This window comes from Schistocerca serialis, chromosome 4, assembly GCF_023864345.2.
Source record: "Schistocerca serialis cubense isolate TAMUIC-IGC-003099 chromosome 4, iqSchSeri2.2, whole genome shotgun sequence".
Lineage (NCBI taxonomy): Eukaryota > Metazoa > Arthropoda > Insecta > Orthoptera > Acrididae > Schistocerca > Schistocerca serialis.
In genome coordinates this window covers 955869541-955881873 of record NC_064641.1, presented here as the reverse complement: position 1 = coordinate 955881873, position 12333 = coordinate 955869541, and the positions used below count along the sequence as shown (strand labels likewise).

Here is a 12333-nt window from a genome sequence, read left to right as displayed (position 1 = left end):
TCCCCGGTCCGCACCCCAGCATTGGCTGCGCGGGGCCTCGGGAAACACCGACTGAAAACCGAGGTCAGGGTGCACGCCTGTGACCACGGGCGCAGCTTCTGGTACTGGACGCGACGGGGCGTCGGGATCTACGAAGAGAGGCAGCGTCTCCTGACGCTTCGTCGACGGCTGCTGAGTGGGCGCCGGACAAGGCGCTGCGGTGTCAGACTCCTTGGGGGTGCCCAAGGAAAGCGGCTGCAGGACAGGCTGCACAGCCACCGCTTGGGAAGGCGGCCCGGCTGAGGGGTCGACGTCCATCAGCTCCGAAGGCGGTGGCGACTGAAGAGGGACCGCAGGCGCCGGAGTGACCACCTGGTGCGCTCCCGGATGAAGCTGCGCGGGAGGCATCAACGGGACGGGCTGTCGGCGTGGTAGCGGCGACGGCTGCTGCTGCTGCCCTGGGGGCGGCAGCGAAGTCGGAAGGCGCGGCTGGAACCCGCCGCGGACCAAATCTGTGGACAAAGAACGAGCGGCAGAATCCGGGCGGCCAGCGCGGCGCAACTGGTTCTGATGCCTCCTGTGCACCCCAGTAGCTCCTTGAACAGTATAAAAACCGCGACCCTGGACACTTATCACGGTACCACGTTCCCAACGACGGCGACCGTGATAAACTCTGAAAAACACGGCGTCGTTGCGCTGAAAACGCGTGCGATGCTCAGAAGCGGCGGGTCGATCCGGGGGGTGCAACAACCGTAGTAGGGTGCGATGACGACGGCCGTGGAGAAGCTCCGCAGGCGAAGGGCCGTCGCGTGGCGTGGTCCGGTACGACGACAGGAACGTGATGAGGGCCTGCTGACGAGAGTGCGTAGCACGAAGGCGCTCCATATGATCCTTGAATGTGCGTACAAAACGTTCCGCTGCACCATTCGATTGAGGGTGGAACGGCGGAGTAAGAACATGGCGAATGCCATTGCCAGAACAAAAACTTTCAAATTCAGCAGAGGTAAATTGTGGACCATTGTCAGACACTAAAACTTCTGGAAGACCCTCAATACAAAAAATTGAAGTCAACGCCTGTATAGTTTGTGCAGACGTTGTAGACTGCATGGGCACAACAAACGGAAAATTACTAAATGCATCTATCACGATGAGCCAACGAGAATTCCAATATGGACCAGCGAAATCAATATGTACTCGCTGCCAGGGACCGGCAGGGCGTGCCCACTCAAAATAGCGTTGAGGCGGAGCAGCTTGGTGTTCGGCACACGTCGAACAATCTGTAGACATCTGCGTAATCTGCTTATCAATGCCGATCCATGTACAATGACGGCGGGCAAGCTGCTTGGTGCGGACCACTCCCCAATGACCTTGACGCAACAAGTCGAGGACCTTGGATTGGAGCACTTGGGGAACCACTACACGAAGCTGGTCATTCTCGGTGCGTAACAGCAAAACTCCGTGCGAAACAGACAACAGATGACGTTGCGGATAATAGCGACGAACCACAGGATCCGATATGTCCTTTGCCTTGGACGGCCAACCACGTTGAACAAAACGTAATAGTAAACTCAGATGAGGATCCGTAGCTGTCTCACGTGCCACCTGACGATAATCAATCGGAAAATCCCGGAGGGATTGATGCTCATCGGCGTCAATCTGATGGCAAGAGTCGTCAGAGGAATCGGAGACATCATCCGCAGCAACCGGCAATCTAGAAAGCGCGTCAGCGTTTGCATGCTGAGCTGTAGGGCGATACAGTATCTCATACTGGTATTGTGATAACAAAAGAGCCCAACGTTGTAGTCTCTGAGCTGTCCGCTGAGGAACTGGTTTAGACGGATGAAACAGTGACGTCTGGGGCTTGTGATCTGTTACTAAATAGAATGGTCTACCATAGAGGTAGTGATGGAATTTTGTGACACCGAACACAACAGCCAACGCTTCCTTGTCCAATTGGCTATAATTACACTGAGCTTTGTTTGGCAATTTAGATGCGAACGCAATAGGACGTTCGGTGTTACCGACTCGGTGAGACAACACAGCACCGAGGCCGAAAGAAGTGGCATCACAAGCTAACACCAGAGGCTTGTTAAGGTCGTAATGGACCAGACAACGATCATTCAATAAAGCCTCTTTAAGCTGCCGAAAGGCTGATTGGCAATCAGCTGACCACACAAACGGAACATTCTTACGGCGGAGACGATGCAACGGTGCAGCAATCTGTGATGCATTAGGTATAAACCTAATATAATATGTCAATTTGCCAAGAACTGCTTGCAATTCATGCAGATTGCGAGGGCGGGCAAATCACGAATAGCTGCTAAATGTGACTGGGAGGGATGAATGCCTTGAGCATTAATAACATGTCCCAGATACTCCATCTCCGTAAGGAAAAATGAACATTTATCGATGTTGCAATGTAGGCCTGCCTGAGACAACACTGTAAACAAATACTCCAAATTACGGAAATGTTCAGCAGGCGTCCGACCGGACACAACAATATCGTCTAAATAGTTGCAACACGATGGCACATTAGCCAGAAGTTGTGACAAAAAACGCTGAAAAACAGCTGGAGCTGACGCACAACCAAAAGGCAAACGCGGAAAACGGAACAACCCCAACGACGTGTTTATGACAAAATACTGTTGTGATTGCTCGTCGAGGGGCAATTGCAAATATGCTTCACGGAGATCAATTTTGGAAAAGAAACGAGCTTCCCCTAACTTATCCATCAGCTCGTCCGGTCTAGGCAAAGGAAAAGAATCAATGACAGTCTGAGGATTAACTGTCGACTTAAAATCAGCACACAAACGTAACTTGCCAGACGGTTTCTTTACAATAACTAAGGGAGAAGCCCACTGGCTCGCTGAAACGGGTTGAATAACACCGTTGTTTTGCCAACGACGAAGTTCATCTTCTACAGGTGCCCGGAGGGCGTGAGGCACTGGACGAGCACGACAAAATCGAGGCTGAGCATTATCTTTTAACGTAATATGAGCGGCAAAGTTCGCAGCACAACCTAGTTCGTCTTTAAATATGTCACTGTATCGTTTACACAAATCGGTTATGCTGTCTTGAGGAACAAAAACAGAATTAATTTGCAACACATTGTCTTGGATAGACAGGCCAAACAAGTCAAAACAGTCTAATCCGAAAATGTTTACACTGTCTGTAGCGCGGAGCACTGTGAATGAAACTGTTTTTGTATTGCCACGGAATGTGGCTGGCACGCTACATACACCTAACACAGGAATTTGTTCTCCACTACAAGTAGCCAAAGAATGTTTTGCCGCTGAAAGTTTAGGGCGGCCGATAGCCGCGTACGTAGCACTATTTATGAGAGTCACAGACGCACCAGTGTCTAATTGAAAATTGAAGGTCTTATCCTGGATGCGTAGCTTCACAAATAGTTTATTACACTGTCTCTGGATCGGTGCAGTGGAGGCGGAAGACACAAAATCAGCGCGTTTAGCGCGTGTTCGCTGCTTACGACAACTCGTGGGTTGGGCGGGTGGAACAACAACTCCCGCTTCACTTGCAGTCTGTACATTACTTTTTACAGCGTGTGAATTACGCTTGGGTCGCATAGCAGAGGGCTGGGTGGGTGGCTTATTGCGAACAAATTTATTACCCACACGAACCGTGGAAGAGTCTTTAACGCGACCTTCTGGGCGGGCTGGCTTTGAAGAACATGAATATCCATGGGCTGGGCAGCACTAGAATTGTTCTTGCGTTTACGCAAACAAACAGTCTGGATGTGTCCTTTCCTTTGACAAAAGTGACAAACCGCGTTTCTCAACGGGCAACGTTCACGAGGATGAGTAAGAACACACTTAGGGCAAGACTTAACTCTATCATTTTGCACACGCGGCTGACGAATGTGTTTAACATGACGCGGCCGGCTAGTGTTTACAGTTTGACTCTGCCGGTGGGGCCGCGGGCGTGACATAACTTGCTTAGCACAGGCAATTTGAGAAATACACGGCTGATCTAACTCACACTCAGCATAGTCAAAAGTATCTTGGGCTTCAATGATGTTCATCACAGTCTCTAATGACGGGTCAGGCAACTTTAAGATAGCAGCACGAATACGAGAATCTGCAATGTTTTGAGTAATAGCGTCGCGTAACATGACATCACTGTAGGAAGCTCCACACACACAATTAAATCGGCACTGACGGGTGAGGCCCCGTAAATCTGTTAACCACTGTTTATTAGATTGATGTGGCAGTTTCTTTAATCTGAAGAACTTGAATCTGGCTGCTGCCACATGAACTCGCGACTCGAAATACTCAGCAAGCTTGTTAACAACAACGTCATAGTCTAAAGCTTCTGGCTGGGATTCCGGGAACAACTTACAAAGTAGTCGATAGACTTCCACGCCTGCAGTGGAAATTAAATAAAGCTGCCGCTCAGTACCTGTGATTTTGTAGACTGTCATGTGCGCCTGCAACTGCGGGAAATATTCTCGCCATTCTTCTCGTGATGCATCAAAAGCACGGAAAGGTGGTGCTGCCTGTGCTTGTTCCTTTTGTGTTGGAGGATTAGCCGCTTGTTTGGCGATTGCGTCCACCAGACTTTGTATTTGCTGACTCTGTAACAAGATCAACTGTTGTAATTCGGCAGACATAGTGAACACAAATTAAACCAGCCCCCAAAATTTTATCGCTATAATTAGTATAACCAGAAACAAGTTGAACCAGTCCTGCACACGAGTTCGGAAGTCCTCGTCGCCAGTTTTGTGGCGGCGTTCGTAGCGACAAGCAATTCGCTGTAGAAACGGCTTACGAAGTCACCGCCACACTTTTAATAGCGGGCCGACCGGTCCGCTGGAACAGTGAACAAAAAGATGAAAACCCAAACACTCTGATTAAATAAAAGTCGGTACTTATCTTTATTAACGAAGATACAGAAACAGAGTAGTGAACTCCGTGTCTACAGAAATCTGTCTAGTTCGAGTCGGAGCGGCTAGGTCAGCGTCGGCTGACGACAAACAACAACTCTGCTGCGATGAACACACAACTGACTAGCAAGTGCACAATTCGGTGGCGAGTATACAACTGAGCGGCGAATACAGAACTGTCCTAGCGCTCGCGACTCCAGCGCTTAAGAACCCAGAAGCCAGCGGTGGCGCGCGCAGACTTGCGGCGATTTCCTGTCTCGCTGGCGCTGCTTATGCGGACGGCGTCCGGACTTTGATGCTGCCAACCTTTTTGGCAGCGGGCTCGGGTGGCATTACTGGCTAGGATATAACAATTACAGACTTTGATTTTAGAACATGTTCTTTGCTCGCGTATCATGTCATTTCTCTGTAGGAGTCAGCATGGATTCCGGAAACAGCGATCGTGTCAGACCCAACTCGCTTTATTTGTTAATGAGACACAGAAAATATTAGATACAGGCTCCCAGGTAGATGCCATTTTACTTGACTTCCGGAAAGCGTTCGATACAGTTCCGCACTGTCACCTGATAAACAAAGTAAGACCTGGATTCAAGAGTTTTTAGCAAACAGAACACAGCATGTTGTTCTCAATGGAGAGACGTCTACAGACGTTAGAGTAACCTCTGGCGTGCCACAGGGGAGTGTTATGGGACCATATAAATGACCTAGTAGATTGTGTCGGAAGTTCCATGCGGCTTTTGGTGGATGATGCTGTAGTATACAGAGAAGTTGCAGCATTAGAAAATTGCAGCGAAATGCAGGAAGATCTGCAGCGCATAGGCACGTGGTGCAGTTAGTCGCAACTGACCCTTAACATAGACAAATGTAATGTATTGCGAATTCTTAGAAATGAGGATCCTTTATTGTATGATTATATAATAGCGGAATAAACACTGGTAGCAGTTACTTCTATAAAATGTCTGGGAGTATGCGTACGGAACGATTTGAAGTGGAATGATCACATAAAATTAATTGTTGGTAAGGCGGGTACCAGGTTGAGATTCATTGGGAGAGTCCTTAGAAAATGTAGTCCATCATTAAAGGATGTGGCTTACAAAACACTCGTTCGACCTATACTTGAGTATTGCTCATCAGTGTGGGATCCGTACCAGATCGGGTTGATGGAGGAGATAGAGAAGATCCAAAGAAGAGCGGCGCGTTTCGTCACAGGGTTATTTGGTAACCGTGATAGCGTTACGGGGATGTTTAGCAAACTCAAGTGGCAGACTCTGCAAGAGAGGCGCTCTGCATCGCGGTGTAGCTTGCTCGCCAGGTTTCGAGAGGGTGCGTTTCTGCATGAGGTATCGAATATATTGCTTCCCACTACTTATACCTCCCGAGGAGATCACGAATGTTAAATTAGAGAGATTCGAGCTCGCACGGAGGCTTTTCGGCAGTCGTTCTTCCCGCGAACCATACGCGACTGGAACAGGAAAGGGAGGTAATGACGGTGGCACGTAAAGTGCCATCCGCCACACACCGTTGGGTGGCTTGCGGAGTATAAATGTAGCTGTAGATGTAGACTTACGGGTTTGGTATCAAGACTCCAAGTTTCGAATACTGTTCAGTGTTTGCAATTTGTGTTTTTCCTTTTTTTTTTTGCTGTTCTAACCGCATTATATTTGTAGGACATAATTAGTTTCGAAAATGATCATCTTGAGATCTCAACATGAAACAATACTTAAAAAACTAAGAAACTAAAAGTAACAGAAGTCATCCATCATTTGCAGAGAATCTGATGGACATGACCCACAGAGCAACAGACATGAATACACACGTAAAAATCCTTAAATGTAACAATAACACTCCATAGAATCTCAGAGTAGTAGAAAATTATTATATACTATACATAATAAAAAATATCAAATGAAGAAGATTACTATGTACGAAAAGATGTAGTATAAGAAGCGATCATGAAGTTCCCGTTCGAAGGCGGTATACCAATCAGGAAAGATCGCCGTGACCACGGAGGCAATAATCTCACCGACACACATGGCTGACGATACCTGTTCGGTAAACCACCGTGAAGTAGTCAGTAACTGCGTGGTGCACATGCTCGTCCGGTAGGAATCGTCGATCCTTCAAGGGCCATTTTTTAAGGACCGAAGGCGTGAAAATCGCGTGGGACGAGATGAGGACTACAAGGAGGGTGATCCAGTGTTTCCGTCTGGAGTTGGCGCAAGTTTCTCATTACGACATCGAGCGGGCCTCGCGTCAAACCGCGACCAGCGCGGGTTTTGGGCACACCACTCCGTGACGGCGGTCTTCGACAGACGTGCTTCCCCACACACTTCAGTGTCCACCGGTGTTCGTCCTTCGGCGGCCAAGAAAAGAATAACAGCCCATTGGTCATCTATTTGCATACACTTGGTAATGACGTCGCCATGGTTCACGTTTCCTCATTTACGGCATCCGGTAGGAAAGACACAAATGCCACACTAATTCTTCGCCTAGATGTTGGTGTTTACATATCCCCACTGGAGTCGCAGCGTGTTCACTATACGCTGCAGCAGCGTCCTCAAACGGGAATTTTTTTATTGCCCCTTACAGCTGAAAAAAAAAAAATAAGAATGCGCTGCACTCTGGAATGGAGCCCTGTTCTCAGTTCTAAAAGCACTACCAGAACATTAACCCACATAACACACACACACACACACACACACACATATTTCCGATAACTGTTACTTAAATCTAACAAACGAAGGTTACAGAACAAAATAACAAGAGTTGACAGCCGAATATAATGTAATGACAGTAACGCTAATAACAGGGGACGGAACATGTCATTTACATTTAATTCATTTTTCTGCTGCCGTTTTATTTTTAGACCTGTAGATCATCAATGATCAGCTTTAATGGAAACTAGTCATGTCATAAAAAGTCAGTCCTGGCAGTCTCTGGAGCGAGTGACTGACAGCGGTGAGGTTGGACCCCAGATCTGAGACGGAGCACGGAAACGTTCGGTCTCCTTCTGCTGAAACCTTCACCTCTCTGTGATGTGAAGTCGCCAGGAGCGCAACGTGCTTCGGTTTACACAACAAAACGCACAACGACCAATAAACAACTTCTTCCAGTGTCCCGTGCACCGTCATCAGCAGAAAGGAACACACTGCCAGTTTGTAAAACACATATTAATCGGAGGATATCTTCTACTTCAAACATGTCGTAACCTCATTTTCAAACGTATGTTTTCTGCTCTTAGCGTCCTGAAGTCACGAAACGAGACGACTGAAGTGGAAAAACTGACATTTGCGTTGTATTTACCTTCCTCACAGAGGACTATTATTTATCGCCTGTCCCGTTGGATATGTTTATTTGTGAAATGTGACATATATGTCTAAATAAACGCAGGATATTATTCGAACTTTGCCATTTATTTTCTGTGGTGGCACCTTTTCGGATAGCAACTCAACATGAAACATCAGTGGTAACATGGGGGGGAGGGGAAGACGGGGGGGGGGGGGAGAAGAAGGAGGGGGGGGGGGGGTAATTACAGGCTTTCGTTGCTTAGATAAGCTGTCGACAGGTGCACTTTCCTGCCGATAATTAATTACGGGCCGGCCGAAGTGGCCGCGCGGTTCTGGCGCTGCAGTCTGGAACCGCGAGACCGCTACGGTCGCAGGTTCGAATCCTGCCTCGGGCATGGATGTGTGTGATGTCCTTAGGTTAGTTAGGTTTAACTAGTTCTAAGTTCTAGGGGACTAATGACCTCAGCAGTTGAGTCCCATAGTGCTCAGAGCCATTTGAACCATTTTTTTTTACCCAATTAATTGCGAAGGTGCCACATTGTCAGTATAAGTACAATAAATACGAGGAGAGGATTAGCGAATATAACCTGCTTTAGAGTTAGCAAAAGATTAAATTTTACTGAAAATTAAATTATATTCCTTAACATATGTCAAATACATCCGAGAGCACATGTTACGGGCTACCTGCAGACGCAGGTCCGCTGCGTTTCGGATAACAGGTGCGTCACAGTGTGGGAATGAAACGGCGCCACAACTGGAAACGTACTCGAAAGCTAACAGTCCGGTTCTTGCCGGCGAAGGTGTAAGTGCGGCAGAGATTAACCGTGAAATGCTGGTGGCATACCTGTGTGAACCAAATCCAGTGTCGCATGCAGCTGCAGTGAAATAGTCCAACAATTTGGAAATTCTGGAAATTTGTGGTAAGATTCTTTGGGACCAAACTGCTGAGCTCTTCGGTCCCTAAGCTTACGCTAAGGACAACACACACACCCATGCCCCAGAGAGGCCTCGAACCTCCGACGGGGGGAGCCGCGCGTACCGTGGCATAGCGTCCTTGACCCCAGCAATTTCGTCAAAGCTGCACAGCTTGACTGATGCTGATAATGCAGGGAAGCTGTTGACTCTGACCTAAGGCAACCACGCCCAGGCAATCGAGGAACTCACTCACAGCAGTCGCATGTTTTCCCCTCGTGAGTAGGATGTTCCGCATTTACTTAATGCTTCAATTTTTTTTAAAGTGCGCTACTGGAAGGTTCTAAAACCTTGAACATGTTGGCATATGCAGTTGCTAGGAGAATGGAGGGGAATGGCTTAGGTGTTTAAGTATATGTAATTGGGGTAGCTCTTGCTGTTCTTCAGTGTGCAGCACATGTTCTGACTTTTTTGACGTGTGTATTGCGGTGTAGGGAGTGAGTTCAGTTGAGGAACATCATAGCTTTTTGGTAAGGGCAACAGAAGGTAAGAGGACCAGTTCCCCCTCACATGCCTGCCCTCTTACCCCTCGTTCAGTGTGCCCTGGCGTATCACTAACACGCCAAACTCAGACGATGGGCTAAAAGATTTATGGCCTTTAACAACAAAAATACATTTGAATACTATTGAAGAGCTTGAAATTTACACCAATTAAAAAAAAATTCATCAATTGATAAATGAACGAAGTGTTTTCCAAAATATAGCTGTTTTTGAAGTATTTTCTGATGTATTCTGATGTCTCCTCGTTTTTTTCTATGCCTTTACTTTCGTTGGCGTTCCTTTTTCTGCTGGACTGTACTTGTCAAATAGTATCTTGATTTAAAAGTTCTTTCAAAAAATGATTCAAATGGCTCTGAGCACTATGGGACATAACATATGAGGTCATCAGTCCCCTAGAACTTAGAACTACTTAAACCTGACTAATCTAAGGACATCACATACATCCATGCCCGAGGCAGGATTCGAACCTGCGACCGTAGCGGTCACGCGGTTCCAGACTGTAGCGCCTAGAACCGCTCGGCCACTCCAGCCGGCAAAGATTTTTCATGCTGGCTGTTTAATATATATCTAAAAACAATGGTATCAAGTATTTTACCTGCGGATAATGTCAATAAGTGGGCATTATTTAACCATAAAGCCCAAGGAGAAGCAGTTGATGTCTGAAGGGAGAGAGCGGAGGGAGAACCAAATTGTACGCCGCTTTTGTGGTGAAACGGTGTAGAAACTCATACAATGTAAGCTTCCACGGCCGGTATTGTCTTCACTTAAGACTTCCGGGATGATAGGCTGTGGTCGAAGTATAAAACTCTCCCCTGACGTTTCGTCTCCGACTGCGGGAGACATCCTCGGAGGTACAGCGGACGTTTTAAGTGAAGGTGCAGAAACTGTCCTGTTTGTTGCTTATAATGTTACGCGACCATTTTTTTCCAACTCATACTTGATATAAACAAGAGTTTAAAAGATCTGTCAATTTGAAATGATTAATCCACACCAATAAATGAGATGTGTATCAGTACCAGTGAGTGCCAGTACTCAACTAATGTAGTTCGCATTTATATACTTAACTGTGTGGTTCACTTAAGTCACTTAAATAAGTGACCAGTCTGGAAGCGCATTAAGTTGAGCTGCAAGTAAATCGGTGCAAAGTGGATTATGTTTCCTGGACTGGGAACCCACCCCAGGAGAATTCTCAGAAGCCAATACCTCGCAGATGCACGGGTCAATGTCACTCAGTCAATGGGCTTTTATTTGTGGAGCCGCCGCTGGACGCAGACATTGGAGCAACAATACAGGTACGACAGCCCGTAGTGCATAGTCACCAGCAGAGGCTGTTTAGAACTTGGTTGAAATACACTGCCCTCTGCAGATAAGACAAAAAAAGTGGAGGTGGAACCCAAGATTTAGGCCACCTCTGATGATGTGAGAAGCCACCGTACTCAGACACTAGAAAAACCAAATGGTTCACGCAGTGTAAGATCAGCCAAGACTGAGTAACATAGATAACATAAGAGTTATGAGAGCAACTCGACTGTGCTGGCGAGGTCCAACCTCACTGACTGTAGACAAAGACAGAAAGAGAACAGGACACAGTTCTTTAGCACCACGTGTTATGGGGTGTACTAAAGGTTATCAACCAGAAAAAAGTGTCAGAGAAGAGGACAAGTTCCTTTCAAGGCATATTGTCAATGGTCGCCGCTTGTAATATCTGTAGGTTAGTCAATAGCACTGACGTGACGAATGAAAACGCGAAAATACGAGTCTCCCGTTTAAGAAGCAGTTGGTACAAAATGAGTTCGCAGCGAGGCTTTTTTAACACCAGCGTCCTTCTGTGCCAGACTTCTGCTCCACACTTCATCAGCCGAGTAGATGAGTGCCTCTCAGAGCATATGACCCAGGGACTTTGAAAGATTTTCAGCCGATTTGAACTTAGTAGCAGACGCGACCAACGGCTGATTTCGCATCTACTTCAGCTTCCACCTGCAGACTAAGATGATGAGACATAGCTGCAGCAGTGAGATGAGACATAGGTACAGTCAAATCATTTTTACTGAGTTTTATTAACTTTAAGCTTCATTCGGAACACTTTTTATGAAGTATTTGCTTTCAACTTCAGCCAGAGATACAAATGTATACCATTCTGTTCTGCTATCTGCCTTTTAGTACTAACATCCCTGCAATCACGATATCCCTTCACGAATATAATTGTCTTGTAGTGCTACGTTTTTGTTAGAATCGGACACCTGTTCATTTAGCCAGCACTGCCGAGGTATTAGTTCTGATTTGTCAATGTTTGTCAGGTGATTTAATACGTACTTGAAGTTAATGAAGAGAATTAATTGTGATTCTTGCTTAATTTCGCAGCTAACGATTTCCTTACTCTTTATTTTGGGGGACAATAGTTAATTAGGGCAAATCAACAGGGCCACTTTACGTATCCCTAGGCAAAACACTTCACGTGTTCGCTTGCAGTATGAACAGCAGGAAAAGTAAAATGAGATAAAACCAAATCAAATCAGGGATGCAGACTGGTCGTTGCGCAAGCAGAGACCGAGTGCGAGATGTCAGTGCTGGCTGCCACTGGCGGGGCGGCCATAGCGACTCAATCCGCAGTCTTCAGCATCCGCCCCTTTCACTGAACTGGCCCCTTGCAGTTGCGGAAGCAGCCTAGGCTGGGCTGTGCCGCACTAGACT

General features: G+C 46.9%; 1 protein-coding gene across 1 annotated transcript in view; it reads right to left on the bottom strand.

Moving 5' to 3' along the window:
- Nucleotides 1-12333, bottom strand: part of LOC126474855 (translation initiation factor IF-2-like) — a 96068-nt gene that overhangs the window by 3879 nt on the left and 79856 nt on the right. Inside the window, exon 2 of the mRNA XM_050102335.1 lies at nucleotides 116-491. Within this exon, the coding sequence (XP_049958292.1) occupies nucleotides 116-491 (376 nt within the window). The remainder of the gene's footprint in view (nucleotides 1-115; nucleotides 492-12333) is intronic.